This window comes from Falco punctatus (genome assembly GCF_963210335.1).
Source record: "Falco punctatus genome assembly, chromosome: 13".
In the NCBI taxonomy this organism is placed as follows: Eukaryota; Metazoa; Chordata; class Aves; order Falconiformes; family Falconidae; genus Falco; species Falco punctatus.
In genome coordinates, this window is record NC_137593.1 from 27055233 (window position 1) to 27074534 (window position 19302).

General features: G+C 40.5%; 1 protein-coding gene across 4 annotated transcripts in view; it reads left to right on the plus strand.

The window, feature by feature from the left end:
* STAG1 (STAG1 cohesin complex component) overlaps positions 1-19302 on the plus strand; it is a 199549-nt gene that overhangs the window by 161203 nt on the left and 19044 nt on the right. For all 4 annotated transcript variants that reach the window (XM_080409718.1, XM_080409721.1, XM_080409720.1 and 1 more), the window contains exons 22-26: positions 924-1004; positions 10785-10877; positions 14543-14717; positions 17034-17173; positions 18920-19021. In XM_080409718.1, coding sequence (XP_080265844.1) covers positions 924-1004; positions 10785-10877; positions 14543-14717; positions 17034-17173; positions 18920-19021 — 591 coding nt within the window. The remainder of the gene's footprint in view (positions 1-923; positions 1005-10784; positions 10878-14542; positions 14718-17033; positions 17174-18919; positions 19022-19302) is intronic.

Consider the following 19302-nt stretch of genomic DNA (forward strand, 5'->3'; position numbering starts at 1 on the left):
GTTTGAGCACATTTTAAGCTATAATTTGATTTCAATTAGATGCCAGTTGTTAATCTTTACTCAACTTCATTTAGGAGAAAAAAAAACCTCATTAAATTCTCTAAAAGTATTTTCTGCAAAGGACTGTATGGAGGGCACATGGCCACACACCATGTGAAAGTCCTGGCTTTAAGCTGTGGGACCTTCTGCGCTCTCTGCAGTTGCGGCTTAATGCTGGAATTGTGCTACCTGGAGGGAAGGGGCCAGCAGATAAAAACTGTCCATGCAGCTGCCAGCCATCCTCAGTTTCTGGGTTTGACAGGGATATGGCTTCCCAAACACTTCTGTAATATCTTACCAAAAATGTTCCTAAATCTGAATTCTCCTCAGTATTTCTTTCCCCAGTCCACAAGAAGGAGTTCGCTAAAAGGGAATGGTTTGGTCTTTGAAATTTTAAAGACACCATGGATGCTTTTATGGCACTATTAATATAAGCCTAGTCTTCTCCATGGGAAAATGTGTATTTTCTCCCTTTTTTTAGCAATTGGGCTACACGTTCATTTGACAATGGAACAACCTTCTAGACTGTTTTACTGGTGAAGTCAGATTTAGAGGTATTTAAAGAGATGCTTTTGAGCTGAGATACGTAGAGGTTGGGTTGTACTTCTGTCATGCTATGACATCACCTCTGGCTTTACTCTAATGCACAGTCTTCTGTTCTGTTTCCCAGCATTGCACAGGGTTTTTTTCACCTGTAGTAGGCTGGTTTCTTATTGCACCAAACTTGACTAAGGAAAAATATATATTCTTGAAACAAAAAAGTACTGCCTAAGAGCTGCTCCTGTTTCTTCTCCCCAAATTGCATTATAAGTTTTACATACACTTTACTGATATGCTTCAATATTTCCAATGTGCTGGGATTCTTTGTGTTCCCTCTGTTACAGATAGTTGTTCAGGCACTGCAGTGTTCCCATTACTCCATTCTCTGGCAGCTGGTGAAAATCACTGAAGGCTCCCCTTCCAAAGTAAGTAGGCATTTGATCATACAGAAGAAACACAACTTGCCTAAAAACGTTAGACCTGACTCTGTAACTCCACCCGCTGTACCATCATTTTGTGTCGTTGTGAAACAGACATAAAATGTTGGTTGTTTGATTTATTCGGTATTTCAGGATCTATTTAACATCATGCCTATGTCTAAATAGGCTATACAAACAGTGGAAGCTTGTCTTTATTAGGATTTTATACTAACTAATTTTTATATTTCTATTGCTGAAGACACTTCATGCACTTTACTGTGAGTACAGCAGTTTGCATGAATGGATAAGTAATGCTGACAATGCTTACCCAATAGTTGTAAGCACTACTGTCGTTCTGTACACCAAGATAGCTTAATATTTATGTGTATTTACCTTGCTTACCTTTTACTTACATCTTTTATATTGCTCAATATAAAGGTAAGGTTACTAGCAGCAACAATTACTAATAAAAAGTAAGTGCACACAAGTGTAGTGCAGTAAGGACAATGTTGTATGCAACTTGTGTGTTACACTTCACTTTTCCAGGACCTTTCCTTAGCTCTTTTCTCAATCAGAGGCCAGCATACTGTCTTTTTAGGGCTTTTTCAAAAGTAATGTGTCAAATTAAAATGGTATGAAAATTGAAGTGGGAACCCCATCAACATGAAAAAGAAAAAGGTGCACATAAAAATGATAAAAATACTTTGTAAATTCTTTGAGTTGTTTTGAATACTGACATATATTGACATTTGGAAATAGGTACTAGAAATAAAGAATAACTGGCATTCTTTATTCTGGCTTTCATTCCCATTTTCCCCTTTGAGCTTCTTTAGCTTCTTTCTCTTTAGTGTGCTGGTAGTATATGATACTACATCTTGACTCCTTGTAACTGAGGCAACTGAATACATCCCATTTCTTTTAAATGAACTCAGAATCTCATCACACCAAAGCATCTGAAGTCCTCCTAGCTAGCAGCATTGTTATCCTTAGGGAGAAATTTCACTTTGACAGGTGCTAAATACCTAAAATAAATCCAGGAGGCCATACATTGCTTCAGCCCTTATGTCCACAGAACCAACACACCAAATCTCGTTCTAATGCTTCCCTAGTAAGGAAAACTGGACTGCTCTTTGCCTGTGTAGTGAGAGACTTGGCTATGAGGAACCAAGCCTTAGGGCAGGTATACCTAGAGCACCTGGTCAACTATCCAAGCCTGGTGCTTTCTTCAACACCTTTATTAAATTTTTTCCCATGTGCTCTTGACTGTTGGGTCTTACTGGGTGTCTTACCCACTCCTGAAGATACCCAGCAACTCTGTCCTCCTACTTGCTGGGGTCCTTGAGCAGCAATGCCCGGTCTTGCCCCACTCTGGGTGCAGATGCTGAAGCACAGGGCATTCAGTAAGATTCTTGTCTCCCTTCACAGCATTTCTCCCATTTTTTTTTAATACAGTAAGTTGGTGCAGTATAGTATAGATGATGCAGAGTGATAGCTGTCGGCATTGCTGGAAAAAAGTTTCATGGTTTTTTGTATCTAAATAATAGCAAAAGAAACATACTTACCATAAACAACACCTAGTGAATAACATACGCAGCATCTATCTGCATAGGACCTAGTCAGAAGCTTTGCATTTTGGTGTCACGGTATTAATGTGGGCTGTTCTTTGCAGTACCATGGTGGTCCAATTACACTGAAAGAGGAAAAGACTTTCATTTATTCCAGTGACTGTTTTTTTCTTGCAGACAAGCTTAGTGCAATTGTATGGCTTTGTCTACTTTTTCAAAATAGGATGCATTTGTATGAGACATTGTTTTATAAGGTGACTGCAGAATAGCCTTGATCTTTCACGTACTTTTAGTACTCTTCTGATTTATATTAGTCATAATGTAGTTCCTAGGAATGGAAAGAACTATGAAAGCTCCATGGAGAATGACCATTTGAAGTACAAGTCAGTTCTGTTTCTGGAATCCCCAAAGAAAATCATAATTACTGTAACCTAGAGAGCTGTTACTAACTTACTGTTTGGGGTTTCACCCCGCCTCCTACAAAAATAATGAGTGTTCTTGCACGCTTAGGTCAAAGGGCACACTGCATTAATGCTCTTTGCTCTTCATGCCTGACTGGCACCCTCAGCTATGCTCACACAGAAAGCAGAGAAAGAGAAAGCCGCAAACCTGATAAGCTTGCAACATTTTGTTCGATGTGGTTTTCTCTATCAGACTTTCCATTGTAGTTTATTCACTGTGAAAATAAATCTAATCTGCACTGTATCTGTTGTTTAATCCATTAGGAGATCACTTTGCCCATGGTTCTTTTATAAGCCATGATTTAGGCTTATAAATTAGCAAACATTAAAGGGGATCACTTCTAAAGTGTGATGTATGGGAAAAAAAAGGCATCAGCACAAGCATCTCAAAATGAAAAATAGTGTGTTTTGCAACCATTTTTAAAGTATTCAGGCTTTTACAGGAGCATTTCTGATACAGTATTTTAATATGTAGGTCCATCCAGCTTTCCAGTGTTACTTTGCTGTAGCTGTGATGTCTGAGGACAGAGGGAGGTGATGGTTTGTAGGCTGAAGTGGTGTCTTTAGTAGACCAATGGATATAGCTGTAAAAATGAAAGGCTTTTAGTCACACAGGCCTTTCAGGTTTGAAATAAAAGCAGAAAATTACAAAGCAAAATACCAGCTGAGAACAATGGCTCGGTTTCTATTTAGATACAGACCCAGTAAACTGAAAGAAAAGGAAAAGGTCGTTGGTACCTGTAGGGGGGTGGGAGCAGGGGAAGGCGAGGTGGTAAGACAGTTACTGGAAGGGAAGTAGGAACCGGATAGTGGGGGGGAGAAGGAAGATAAAAAGGCTAGTGGGGAGAATACATGTCATAAAACTAATCTTCGTCCTTGTTTTTCTGCATCCCTTAGATTTATGAATTTTGGTTCCCAAGCTCATGTTTAGAAGATGATTTTTTTAGATTTCACTTGAGCATCCAGGCTGAGAGATCAGAGATGCAGGGACTGATTTGTAAGAAAAGTTCATCTGCTGCCAGCTGGGTCATTTGTGTGAGTTCATGCTGGCAAATAGTCGCTGCGCTATTTCATCTAGTTAGGTACCATGTAGGCATTCAGTGCACCAGATATATATAATTTTATATATAGTATATTAATATATTTACACTTATATTAAAAATATTAAATTCTACGTATAGGAATCAAGGATGTTAATGTTTCTGTGGGAGGAATTATTTAGATTGGTAGTCATGGGCATATATTGGCAAGTTTTAAATTTCTTAATCAGGTATGCTCTGCATCCATTAGGTATACATTTTGTTGCAGGGAGTTTGGGGGGGGTTGGTTCTGGTAAGATGTCTTTCAAAGTCTTTGAGTAGAGTTCAAAATTGCTTAATAATTTTGTGTATTGGTTCCTAGAGTAGAGTCATACGTGGCAACCAGGGGTAAACAACTGGGAACAGGATCTGTTTGGAATGAAGTTATTCTTTTTCTGGTGTTCAGGTGGCTCTTCCAAAAAATACAGCCTCTGTCCTAAGAGGATTGCCCTTGTTTGGAAACTGTCCTGGGCATTATGCCCAAGCCCAGGGCATGTTTATTGCTTTCTGAGAGATACTTTATATTATAGCTGTTGTGTATGTTTTGGATTGTGGCTGGCTACACAAAGCTAGGTCTATTGGTCTACAGGCTTCATATAGGTGGCAGGGAAAAACTGTTTGACTTTTGTGGTTTAAATTGACGTATGGAATTAGACTCTATAACTTGAAAGTTATAAAGTAGGTATGTTTATTGCGTGCAGATGCACGGGGGATCACTCCTCCACAAGCGTGCATGCCCAAAGTGACGAACCATCTCACATTTATACAATAAAACAAATGAATATTCAATTAATGCCTATACATATTCGTTACCTAAACCCCCTTACTCTTGCTTTGTATGTTAATTAGCTTATCAGTCCTTTGCCTGGAATGTGGTGGTCTTGCAGGTTTGTAGGTGATTCATGTCCTTGTGACCATCTGATCTTCTCCAGCAAGAAGACTTAGCACTCCCTTCCTCTAGATAACATTGGAACATCTCTCATCCTTTTCTCATCCTTTTTATAAATAGCCCTGTTGTTAGAGGAGGAAGGGTAGGTGTCTCCTCAAAGCTGTGTGACTATGTGACCATACGCCACGCCCATGACCAGTCACCATACCCACGTTCCTTGAACAGACATATACAATCACAATCGGTGTCCGTTGTCCCCATTTCACACTATTTCTCTATCAAAATCAAATTCAGATCAAGTCAGCTCATTGATTTATTAACACCATATGATTAATGTACAGTCAGTGCAACACATCTCCAGGGTAAGTGTCAGTGATGTAGCAGGTAAACCAGAGTACTAGACACTTTTATAATGCTAATGAACACCTACAAATTTTCAACTACCCTTCTGTGACTGTTCACAAGTTACTCTGATTGCCTCCCCAAGTCACACACACAATTTAGGTACACGTACAGACCGCCACTCTCACAGGAACATGAGGTACAAGCCCATTCCCCTTCCTTTGGCAGCATGAGAGATCCTCTGCATGGATGTGTCTGCTGTCAGACACGTGGGTGCCCCAGCTTCAAGGTACCCAGGCCCGTGGAGCACTCCACAGCCACATGCACGCGCTCGAGGGGCGAGTTGCTGTGTGTTGCACCCCATGCTGTGAAACAGAACGAGGGCTTAAAAGGATTGGTCAGGATGAGATCGGTACAATGCTCTGGGTGATGCTCTGTTTGTGTTGAGAAAGGAATGTGCTCTGAATAATTAGAAAAGGTTCCACTGAGGATGTTAAAGGAATGTACTCTGTAAAGTACTTTGAATAAGAAAAGGTTCCACTGACGAAGTTAAAGGAACGTACCACTGACAATGTTAATGTACTCTGAATAATCAGAAAAGCTAAGGAGGGCACCTGAAGGAGATAAGGAGACCATGAGTCAGGAAATCGTTGAACAAAAAGTTGAAAGGTTTACTCCACCTAGATCCCACCTATTATGAATAGAATGATTAGGTGTCAAAATCAAATTAATATGTATGTTAAGATGTTGTAACCTCTCAGGAAAACTGTATAAATTACCTAACTTTTCACTGAAAACTTGGGAGCTAGTTTGTCCGGTGCAAACCGGCTAGCTCCCCAGCGTTGCAAGAATTAAATACCTTTGCTGCTTAAAGACAAAATTCGTCTCTGAGCAGTTACTCTGTGCCGTTTTGGCATCAACTGACAGTCCTTCAGGTGGGTGCAGGCAGGGAGAGGGTGCCCTGGGTGCCACCAGCCCTGGGCAGTGGTTGCAGCCTTGAGGTGTCTGACTGGGTTTGACTGCTGCTCTCATCCACCCCGAGGTTCCTCTCCCTGATCACAACTGTTCACGCTACCTTTATACTTTTTTTACAAGGTGACTCCTCCTTGTCTCAAGAATTTCTTGGTCATCTCCTGGTTACTGTTTAATCTGGTCATTTTAAGCAAATTAATTGTTAACTTTCCTCTTAGCCTTACCAGTTTTTAGGCAAACACTCCTCGGAACAGGCAGGTTTGGGTGTTCTGTCACGGGCAGTGTTGCACTCGTTCTCATCATGTCAACTGTTGTTTTTCCTGGCTGTTACCAAGAGGCTGCTCTGCAGATTGCCCCACACTGTGTCATATCATTTGTAGATCGCAGTTTTCATCATCAATCTTAAGGAAGTGAAGTTCCAAAGATATTTTAATAGAAGGGTGATAATTACTTGATTATTTGAATTAGTAAGAAAGTACAAATTCTCTGCCCAGTAACGAAGATTCCACCAGTTAACTTAAACACAGCACAGAGTTGGGGCAGAGTTACTTTAAAACTCTTTTTCAAGGTAGCCTGTGAGAAAAGGGGCATACTGTGGCCTCATCTTGGTGTCTAAAATCTGAAAGGAAAAAAATATTACTAAAAGGAAGGTTGCAGCAGGTAAGAATGAAATGTGTAAGCCTTGAAATACCCATAGCATAACGCTCTGACCTTTGGTCTTCCTTCTGTACGTGCTCGGGGGGGCTGAGGCCTTTTTGTTTTTTTGGGGGGAGCAGTCTGTTGTAGCCTGGAGGAAAACTGTTCTTCACATGGAGTTTGAGGATGGTTTCAAAGGTAACTAACTGGTAATTTGTCAGCAAGAGTTCCCCTGTCTGTGTATTTTCGAGAGCCAAGACAGGCTTGACATAGGAGACTTGGGGACTAGATTATACAGTTTCCATCTAGATGTCTTCATGTATCCAATAAACCAGGTGCCTGGGACTGTTGTACGATGCACTGTACATGTACATAATGAAAAGGAAATATTTGCAGAAGAACAGAGTCCAGAATCTTAGAACAGTGTTAAAAAAAAAAAAAAAGGCATGACTAGAGCAAACATTCAGAGGCAAGACAAAGGCAAAACAGTTCTGAATGAGCAGCAGCCAGACTAGCCAAATGCATAGCTATTGCAAAGTGATTAGTAGGCAGAGGAATTAGTAGAGAGGATTTAAAGAGGGATTTAAAGAACAACATAGTGACTTGGTGACTTTTCATATTTATATGGTCACAATGAAAGAAAGCACAAAGTGCTGAAAGGAGGAAGAGAGTCACAAGGTGCAAAAGGTCAGATTGTGTTCCACTGTCGAGTTTGAAAGCTAATGGCTCTTGAACATTGTAAAGTTAATCAAAGAGTTGAAGTTGGAAGGAGAAGGAAGTTAATACTGTAAATAGAGGAAAGGCAGTGGGCAAAGAGGAGGAAAAGCATTGGGTCTGGTAGATGAACCTAGCAAAAGCACAGCATTTCTAAATGGCTTCAGTGGGAAAAACCAGGCTTCAGTTTGAAGCTAGAAAATAACTGGGGCGTTTTAAATAGCAGTATTGTGAACGCAGTTCCATTACAGGTGGTGGCAGAGCCAATGCAAGTCCTTGCTCTTAGTGGCTTATTCTTGTTCCTGCCACGGACTAGTTAAATTTGAAGATACCACGCTGCACAGTTCAAGAAAGGGTGATTTTTCTCCTGGGTCACTTTAGTGATCCAGTTCATGGTGTGACCCCATGGTTTTACTCTAGCAACCAAGAGGACAGTGAAACTTTTTCATACCAGTTTTTCTGCTGAAGCCAGCATATCAGGTAATCACCTCACGAGCCTTGGCTATGTGCCTAAGGATGGTAAAAAACTTGAAAATCTAATTCACTTTTTTTCTTCCAGTTTTCTCTTTTGAAAAATATTACCACTCTGTAGTAGTCTGGGGATTTCTCCAAATTTAGAAAAGTTCCAGATGGCTCTGTTGCACTGTTCAGCTGGGCGTTCTTTTGCTGTCTGTAACTTTTCAAAATGGATCTTTGTCGTGCTATTGAGAGGGAAAGAAATCATGTGTACCTACATGTTAGTTATTCTTTGAGAGAAAGAAAAATGGGAGACATATTCATTCACTCTTTAACCTTTATATAGGATTCTTCATAGGTTTTAGTTCCTCTGTTGAATTCATTAACATCTAAATGGAAGATAATTGTGATAGAAAGTAGGAAGTTATTAAAGTGATTGTAATCCTAGCGTTAAATCAGATGCTTATGTAACAGTGAACTGATCAGCCTGGCATCGGTCCTAGGTAAGGTCTTGGACTGGCAGATAGAAACCGTCAGTGCAAGGCTGAAGGGCAAAACGAGCGTGGCCAAGAGGTAAGACCGGAAGGAACCAACAAATTTGTGCAGGAGAACACTAGGGTTTTGACTGATAAGGAAACCAGTTGCAATGCCGTTTCCTGTAAGACATTAGTACCACATTGCATTTCAGGTCAATGTGTGAATTCAATGTAATTAATATTCAGTAGCTCAAAGCTGATTAGTATATCAGAAGAAAGTTGTAGGTGGGAAATCATCACGCAATGGGATCGCTTCTGATGTATTCCAGGAGAGATCTGTGCTCTGCTAAAAAGCGGTAATTTTTACCAACAGTCAGGGAGGGTAAGTCAAGGCATTTATAACGTGGATGGTATAGAACAATCGGTAAACAAAATACAATTAGGAAAATGAAGAGGCATGTTAAAGCTGCCAAATGGAAGGCTTCTATCTGGGAACAAGAAGGCTGATCAGTGGAAAGCTGTGACTTAGAGCAGAGCTGTCTTGCAGATCAGGTAATGGCAGGGTGGTGCAGTGGCGCAAGGGGTCCTTGGCTGTATTATCAGAGAAAAAATTATTAGGAATAGGAAGGTGAGGTAGCTCATAGACCTTTGGTGTCCGTATCAGAAAATCACTTTCACTGTATTGAGAATTATGAGAGATTCAGATATTTGGGAGTGCTTGGGGTGCTTCTGCACACTTGCAGACCTGCCTTCTGTTGTGAACCAGTACGGGAAGAACATATGGACCATGAAAAGGCTTTTCAGTAAACAAAGAATAACAAGATCTTATGATAGAAAGCAATAAGAAAAGCTAAAACTAGAAATGAGACACATGGACTGAACAGCCAGCATAATTAAAAATTGGAATTTTTAGCAAGGAAAACGTTTGTGGTTCACTCTGTAGGTTCTTTAGATGTAGGTTGGGTGTCGATCTGTAGGGCACGCTGCCTTCCACCTGAAACCGGTGGGGGTATTGGGGAGGGAAGTCGACCCGCAGTCTTGGTGTGGATTAGCAGCTCTTGTGATCCCTTCTTGGCATGAAACCCGTGACAGTGAAAACTGGGAGGGGAAGGGTCTTCCCAGCTGTGGCCCCAGGTGCGTGTGGGAGATGGTGCCACCTGCGGGAGCCTGCCGGCGGATGGAGGAGCTGTGGGTGCTGGCACCAGCGCTACGGAGGAGGTGAGGGTGCTGGCAGCAGCGGTACAGTGCAGGGCAGAGCCACATGTTCGGGCCACTTGGGTGGTGAGGAGCAGCACGATCCCTGCATCGGTGCTGACGCAGCCTGTCCTTTTCCCAAACCTTGAAGCCGACACAAAGTCCTAGCGATTTCTCATTCTTTTCTTCTGGTGCCTGGTTTATCACTGCTGTAAAACCATGCGCCTACTTCAGCGCGTGCCAGAAAGCCCCGTACAGTTTCCACCTGTTTCTTGGTTGCAGTAGAGGTAGCCCTAGCTCTGCACATAGGAGGGTTCTTTTTCTTCTGTGATTTGCTGTTTCCGTGCCGCTACTTGCTGTGTTCTTATGATTAGGCTCCAGTATCTTAGGTTTCGTTTTGATTTGGGTGTGCTAATGCATTTTGTTATCTGTAAAATATAAGTGCATCAGGGTACAGCATTCATTCCCCTGGGTCAAGGTACGCAGCTTCCCTATTGAACCTGCTGCTTCGGGTACCCACGTTCACAATACACAGCAGTTGTCTCTAGATCAAGCTGATCAAGAACAGTCATTCATTTATCTTTTTCTACCCTCAAATCCTTTTTCTCCAGATCAACGAACCTCCCTCCTTCATCCATAACTCATCAGAGTTCTGCGATTTGCCTTCAATTTCCCATGTCTGCAGGAATTAGGATAATTTTTTTGTTAAACTTGAGACATTGGCATTTTACTTTTTTGTTCATGTTAATTTATCTGAGTACAGAATTCTTTAGAACCCACCAGTTAGGCTGACCTTGATGTATTATTTTTTTTTGTTCTGAAGCATTTATAATTTACATTCAGTATAAAATACAATGTAGCTCAAGAATGTATTGGTTTATTGTTTGTTTGGCTACTTTATAGGATTGAATGTATGAAATTACCACCATCTTTTTATTTTGCTTTTTCCTAGTAACCTTTAATTAATATTTATATATTATCCTTTTTTAATATTTATTCTAGGAGGACTTGTTGGTATTGAGGAAAACTGTGAAATCCTTTCTGGCTGTCTGCCAGCAGTGTCTATCAAATGTCAACACTCCAGTCAAAGAACAGGTAAAGGAAATGTCTGTCCCGTGCCTTTAGAAAGGTGTTAATATTAAACTGTAGTAAAACTCAAGGCAACTCTATATTGAACTTAAAGGGAAATCATCTGTGCCTTCTGTCTAAATGAAACTGAACAAACACTCCATAAGAAGAGCTGTAGTAAAAGCACCTCCAAAGCACAGCTAATGTCAGATTCACTTTTGAAATATCAGATTTACCTGGATGGTTAGGCTCATGTTCCGCTACTGTAACTTTGGGCATCTCAGTCACCTGAAATCATTTAGACACTTGCTGTATTGACACGTGGAAATAGGTACTGTTAGAGGGTGATTGAGACCTCAGATGGGCTGAATATTTCTCTGTATATTTCCGGATATTTTTTTTCCCCCCTGTTATTGACTAATAGGGCCCTAGTCTAGAGTGACTGCTTTCCTGCTGAAGGCAAATGCCTGAAGCCTTGATGTTATTTCATTATTTAGTTATCCAAATAATTCAGTTAAATGTAGCGATGAATACTAATTATTATATCTCTTTCCCATTGTGGCTAATGGGAGAAAATAGAGGCAGTATTTTCACAGAGAAAATATATTTTTTCTCTAGAGAGAAAAAAATAGCAGTACAGTTCTGTGCTGCATATTTTCTGGCAGAAAAAAAAAAAGTTACTTCATTTTACAGAAATACTCTGAGTAACACTTAAGAATGTAGTGTCCTGTCACACTGTGCAAAAATTGTCACTTCACAAATAGCTACGTCTCCTTGAGAAATCAGAGTAAAGTATCTAAACAGTGTCTTCATTACAGAGACATAAAGATCTGGAGCATCTTTCAGATTCTCAGCGATATAACCATTCTAACTCCAGCTGCTGTGCTTCCCTCTTTGGGGGAAACTGAAAACCTCAGTGCATGCATCTCTCTGCGCGTGTATGTGTGTGCACACAGAGGCCAGAAGTATACATGTGGAATACAGCTGCATAATAAGGGATCAGATTTTTTTGTGGTTCAGTGTAGTTATCTTCTGTAGTTATCTTCTCTGGTTTCGATTTTTGGAAAGCCATGCAGGCGTGGAGTGGGAAGCTTCTCTTGTATGTATTTAGAAATTGAAATAAAAGAAACAAAATCAAAGGGCTTGTTGAAATAATTGGCAGTCTCTGAAAAAAAACAAACCAAGAGACAGTTTGTTAGCTGAGATTTTATGAATATATGCTGATTTATATCAAGTCTGTTGTCATCTTTTAGTTGTCTACAAATTGCGTTTCTATCAGACCTCCCAAGGTTTTGCAAAGACTGTAACTAACTGGCCTGGGGGTTTTGCCTGTGTTTTTTAAAAGACAATACTTCTTAAAAGACAGGGTTTTGTTTTTTTTGAAAAATAGCTCTGCTTGGCATTTACACTGTGTTCTGCAAGTTGATAAATATAAATATTAAAGGCTCAGAGATGTCGCTAGTTTATGTATTTTTAGAAGACTCTGATGTGTCATTGTCTTCCAGCAGATTTAAATTCAGTAATTGTTTTTTAATATTCTGAGTAGTTACTCTTGGCTTATTTTATTAATATTATATGATGTGAAAATATCATCTAGCTTCATGAAAATACCAACCGTTCTAGCTTAAGCTAGCACTAATGTCTTTTCTGCATCAACAAATGGTAAATGATCTTTCCCATTACTGCAGTGCTTTTGTTCTTGATATATAGTAACATGTTCTTATTCTCTTACTATAAGTGGCCACAATTATTTTTTTCCATTGGTAATTTAAACTTTTCTTAGAAGCTCCAGTTCACAATTCTGTGGAAGCATTCAAGCTTCAGCTAGACAAAGCCACGACCAACCAGACCCAGAGAACCAAGTGTCCCAGTCAGAGCACGTTGCACTAGAGACTCCAGAGGTCCCTTCCAACTAGTGCTCCTGGGATCTTTTTCATTTTCTTCCTTAAAAAGTATATTTCTGTGAGTGCAGGGCTGCTTCTGAATCCTCTTGTTTTACTGGGGTTTTTTTGAGAATGCTGTGTAAATTGTATTGTCTCCCTACTGTATTTGATTCTTAATTTATACATTCTGTCCAGAGAAGATCAATGCACACATTGAAGGAAAGAAAAGCTTATTAACTATTTATAGAAACAGAACTCAAGCATTTAAAACTTTCCTAGACTAGGAGTGAAACAAATCTCCTCCGACTAGACATACCTACAATATATAGACATACGTATCTGGGTCTGCTGCTGCCTTTATATTGGACAGAAATAAGCACTTTCAGTGCATTATTCATATGCTTTTTTTAGAGCTCTGCATTAGGATGAGCTTGAATTCTATTGAATATCAAAGGAGTTTAGAGCAGGTGAGATCCATCACTATCTGGAGAATATAGTGCCCAAAGACTGGCATATGTTTCCAGAGTGTAAGAAGAACACAGTTTACAAGGATTTGCATTTTGTTCTTGCCTGGGTATAGCTCATTCAGATTTTATAACGTACTCCAAGAAATAAGTGAGCTGCTATGACGTTCAGCATTCACAAAGATTTCATTTCAGAAGTCTGTAAAGCAGATTGCTCTCACTCACTACTTTTCCTTGGGCTCGGTTCCAAAATACGTTTAAACACACAGTTAACTATCTTTCTGTTCAGCTGTTTGTAGAAAGGGAATATAGGACTGATCTAAAGCATACATTGGTTTTCATGACTCTGTCAGAGCTATTCTGCAATCCCTCTTCAGCTGAAAACACCTCTGGCTTACCACCTGCCTGGGAGTCACGATTGGCACTGCCATGAGTGAAACTCCGGCAGGCTTGGGCGGAAGAGGCAGCACGTCCAGCATGGACCTCCTAGGAGCCATTTGTCATGTTCATACTTTGAACCTTCCTCTCTTTTTTAGTTTTCAGAACCTGAGGTTAAAGGTAGAGAAACAAAGATGATTAAGAAGTACTTTCTGGAAGGTGCCCAGGTGCTGAACGTAATGCCAGTGGCTGCAGCTGGCTGACATCTGGGATAAGCCCCTGGGGAAAAAAACAGTGCCACTCTCGTGCGTGAGAGTACACAGATAAGCTCTTGAAAGAAATAAAGTTAGTAATAGCTGCCTTCTTTCTCTGTTCGCAGGTAATGAGGGTATAAAAGTAATGAGCATAAATCACTGAAAATTCTGCCCTGGTTTATCTGGATTTGAAAGCTGTGCAGAGTTACTTGATTCTTTTTGTCGTAAATAGTTGACGATATTCTGCAAGAATTTCTTTGCTCACAGCTGCTTCTCTGTATTTTTGGGATCCGACAGTGACTCAGCTTGGATTTTCCCTTCTAATGTTGTTCGTTTTGGAGGTTTTTTTCTAACTTTTTTTTGCTTTGGTCTAACTGTTTATCAAAAGAGGTGGGTTTTTTGACTACAAAGTTGGCTGCAGTCCTTGAATCAGAGGCAGACTTAGAGTTCTTTTCATGGAGAAGAATTGGAAGCTTAATATGGATCATCCTGGATATGGAAGAGGTAGTAAAGACAGTTCCTTACATAGGAACCAAAGGCATAACATTCTAAATTTAGGGGAAACCCTTATGAATTTTCACAGCACACAAATGCCAAACAGTTAAAGAAGGACATTTAATAATGGTAGGGGATAGGTGGAAATTAGATAAATGGTATTTTATTTTTCACTTAACTTATGCTTCTTACTGCATTCGTTCTCTTTCGCCTTTCAGGCTTTCATGCTGCTCTGTGATCTCTTGATGATTTTTAGTCATCAGTTGATGACTGGAGGTCGAGAAGGTCTTCAGCCTTTGGTGTTCAATCCAGATTCGGGCCTCCAGTCAGAACTTCTCAGTTTTGTGATGGACCATGTCTTTATTGACCAAGATGACGAAAACCAGAGCATGGGTATGTTGAGCTTTCTTGTTTTCTACTTAGCTTTTTTTTCATAACAGGCACAGAAGAAAGAAGAAAATAGAATTTCCACTTCATTGTGCTCAAACGTTTTCAGATTTTTTCTTTATTTCTGGGAGGTATGAATATGAAATATTCACTACTACTTGTGTTAAAGAAGAAGTAGTACTTACAAAGTTCACTTCATAAAAAAAGATGTTTTCAGAAGACATGGGATTGGTCTGTAAATACATGCTATAAATCTGGAATAAAATTATTCTTCCTTTACTATATTTTCTTAACATTTATTTCCAAACAGTACAGTCTTAGTCCAGCAGCCAGCTTCATTTAATATAGCTTCAAGGGAAGAAGTACAATGGAACAGTACATAGAAGAGAAATACTTTAGAGTTACTAAATCAGGTTACCGGATCCTGAAGGCAAACCTTACCAGCAAAGCTCTAGGCAAAGAAAGCCTTAAGAAAGTGATGTTACTAGATAAACACCCCTTCTGCTCCTCCTCCAAAATAATCAGATCAAGCTCAGGACATCATTGATTTGGTTGGAGACTAGGAAAAGTACTTGGGAAAGTTTTGTGTATGCTTCCCTTGTGTTTTCCTAGGCAGCTGTGTGTGGCCGTGCTTTGAGAGGGGTTTGCAGGGACCCCGACTCTACCTTCGCACAAGGATGACTTGAGATTTTTGGCTTTCGGTCAGGGAGAGGCAGATCTGGTCTGGTTTTAAATAGCTTGGTGCTGCTGGTGTATGTTATAAATGCCTAAATGCAAGTACAGAGGTATCCCATTTCTGAATCCTAAATAGCTTTGGACAAGGGATGGATTCCCAGATAGTCAAACGACGTGAAAGAGCTGCTGAGTGCACCCTGTAGTGCTCTTTTTAGCACAGTTTCTGAATTTCCGCTGTACTCAGTTACTTCTATGTTAGCATGACACGTAGGTGCTATTTTAGATCTCTAAAGACAGCAATATATAGAACTAAGATCTCAGAGAAGGTATTTTTGCTCTGAAGGCGCTCTCAGTTCTAGCTCCCTAGCGCCTTGGCAGCTAACGTCTTTGTGGAGCATCTCTTTAAGGATTCCTGGGAAGAATACATTTTGAAACACACCTTCACCAGAAATCTGTGTGCAGTTAATCATACTTTGTGAGTTCAGCGTTCAGAATAATACATCAAGAATAGATTTTAGGAGGATCGTGTCTAATTTTTTTTGTTTGCTCTTTAGCAAAATTGCTGTTCTTCAATATCCTGTGATTGGACTGGGAAGACAGCAAAAAGATGGATGAAGGTCTTTGTGTGTAATCTCTATTCCCTCAAGCTTCTCTGACTCCGTGAAGTCAGTCTGACAGTTTGTAGCTTTTGGTATTCGGAACACATCAGTAATGATAAAAAGAAATGAAGGAAAGGTGGGATTGGGGAGGAGACTGGGCTTCAGTTCTGTGAATTAAAACATGCATGTATATTCACAGTCAGCTCCACTGCTTGTAAGAGATTTCCTGTGATCAAATACGTGACTTAAGTACTGTGTGGAGACTAGTGAGCAGCAAGAGAGTCTGAGTGACATTGTGTCCTTCCTCCCCCTGCCACAGCTCTGTACTGCTTCAAACTGGTTGGAAGATACCCTCCAAGAATAAGGCACTAAATACCACAGTATATTTACTTTTATCACAACTGTTTAAGTGATTTCATTTTCTTTTCTAACTTGGGGAATATGCTTTTATTACACAATGTGATATTTAACATGTGTGTAGTTGCGTTTTCATGCACAGAGTGGAGTCTTACATAGGGACTTAATACTTTCGGCACTGATATTCAGTGTTAATGTTTCTTACAATTGAATTTTACTTCTTGTTGTTACTGATGTGCTGAAGCCATCAATTTCATCTCCAGGGCATGCAGCAGAAGTATTGCTGCTTTTAATTTTCCTTATGTTAAATATTTATAGCATAGTTACATTAATGAAGCATCTCCAAATATCCTGTGTTTTAGAAGTCAAGCAAAAAGCATTCAGTAAGTCTTCACTGTGGCCTTTCACAGGGTAAAGAAAATAAGCAGTTCTGTTCCGTGCGGATTATGTTCGGTACCTGCTCAGGACTATAGGTAGCATCCTTGGTCAGTGGTGTGTCATAGTTCTGAACTTCCCTGGATGTCCTAGCGTAGGCAGGACTCAAGAATTATCACCTTTCATTTTAGCTTCTCCTACAACAGTCCTTGCTTCATTTCAAAGAATTGATTTTTTCTAAAAGCTACTCCTTGACAATATTGCTTTAGAATATAGCAGTTACTTATAAACATTTTAATGTTCTTGATGCTTTCAGAGGGAGATGAAGAAGATGAAGCTAACAAAATAGAAGCTTTACATAAGAGAAGAAACCTTTTGGCTGCCTTTAGCAAGCTGATAATTTATGACATTGTGGACATGCATGCAGCAGCAGATATCTTCAAACACTATATGAAGGTACAGCTCTTGTATTCTTCCTCACTATCCCTCACTGAACACGCTGTAGGGCCAGGGCCCCCCTTTCTCTTCCTTCCAGACCAGTAGTTCAAGGTTGAACACTTTTGAAAGCTTTTTTGCCTTATTTGAGTTTTTGTAATAATTTTTCCTTTCTAAATTACACTTGCTGCTGAGGAGCCACAAGCCACAAGTCCTGCGTGGCCGGAGTGCCTCGGGACAGGCAGCCCCTGGAGAACCTCCTACCCTGCTCCTCAGCTTCGTGCCTAGAATCCACAATAAACCATTACCTGTTCCATGTCGTATTTCACTAGGGTCTCCCAGTCTTGGTGCTTGACATGAGGAAGCAGGGTTTTTTTGTGAGAAAAGATTGTTTTCATTTGGAAAGCATTCAAAAAAACAAAGCTGTACATAGTACTGCCGATGGGCGGGTATGCATTGACTGAACGTCCTGCCAGCTGACACTGCTTCGCATGGCGTTTAGGCCCCCTGAAATGCAGGAAGACTTGCTGCTCAGCTACCTCTGCACCCTGTACTGGTGAGTTTACCTGCCAGAAAACAGGCACATCTGCAGTCCTGGCACTGCCACGGTGCGCAGAGCCCCTCAGGCTATGGTGTACCCCACCAGTCCATCTTCCAGGGGTAAGTCACAGAGATGACAATCAAGGAAGAACTGGGAGAGAGAGTGGGGAGCAGGTCCTTTACTATAGACAGTGGTTGAGTTGTTGATATGAAATATAAAGGATTTACCTGTATCCTCCTCCTCCTCCTCTTGGTTCAGGACACGGTACAGTAGCATCCCCAGCGCGCCCTGGCCACCAGCCAGCTCGCTGCTCAGGGTTAAGTCTTGCTTAGTTTTTTTTTTTTCCAGAGCAGGAGTTTCCAACTGCAGCTGTCACAGTCGGGCTTAATTTCCTACCCACTGCTCCAGGTTGGCCTCCTCCTGTCCCCACCCCCTCCTTCTCTTGAAACTGGGGGAGAGTCAGAGAAATTGAATATAAATGAGAATACAATCTAGAAGGATCTCAGTACCAAGGAATGCGGGAGCAATATCTTAGAGGGAATGAAAGTAACTGGTTGCAAATGCAGAAATATTGGCAAGGCTGAAAGAATACTGTTTGGAAAAAGATTTTTTTATATTCTCAGCCTGGAAATTTTAATGATTATACAGACTTTTCTACCCAAGTGGTCAGTACCGTAGACTGTGTCTTTCAACAATTCTTCTATTTTTGCAACCATTCTTCTAACAGAAGGAAAATCAGCAGTTTGTACTGACTAATTCCTTACTCAGCTTTCTGGCTTCAGTGAATTCGTTTCTTGGCCATCTGACTCACCTTGCCTTGTACATGGAGCTTCACACCTGTGTGCTAGTGTCCGTTCACACCTACTTGCTGAAGAGTGCGTTGGTTCAGTGTAATGTGGTTCCTTAGAATTTGCAGTTGTGGGTCACTTCCATCAAATATTTAGGTTGGGGTAGGAAGTACTGTTTTGGTTTTCAGCGTACTTGTTATAAAAGATAACAACAAATACAGAAGGTCCTCTCACCTGGCCGCAGGCTACCAGTCAGTTTAAATTTTGGTACTGAAACGTTGCCTCCCACTCACACGAAAAAACTGGATTTCAGACTAGGTTTCTTGACAGCTGCTGCCTTTTAAAACAAGAGTTACAAGTAATCTTTCTATCAGGAAAATGTAAGAAATTGTATAAGAGGTTCGATCTAAAGAGATTTTTTAACACATTTTTTCCTAGTACTACAATGACTATGGAGATATCATTAAGGAAACCCTGAGCAAAACAAGGCAAATTGATAAAATCCAGTGTGCAAAGACACTCATTCTCAGTTTGCAACAGGTAAGAATATTGATTTTTATTAGAAATGCCTCACTGCAAAAAATCCTGGACAGGATTTTCCCTGGTGCCCTTTACAATGAAGCAAAAATACTACAGTTGTGTTCAGACAGAGATTATCTTGCTCCTCAATGCAGGCTGTCGCTGTTCATTTGTCTCCCTGATCTCTGTCTCCTTAAGCCTGCACTGGCAAAGGTTTGGTCAGATTGAAATGGAAGAAAGGGAGAGAAGAGCCTTGAAGGCGATTTGATCCAGCGTATTCATAGCCTTTATTTAGTGGTACC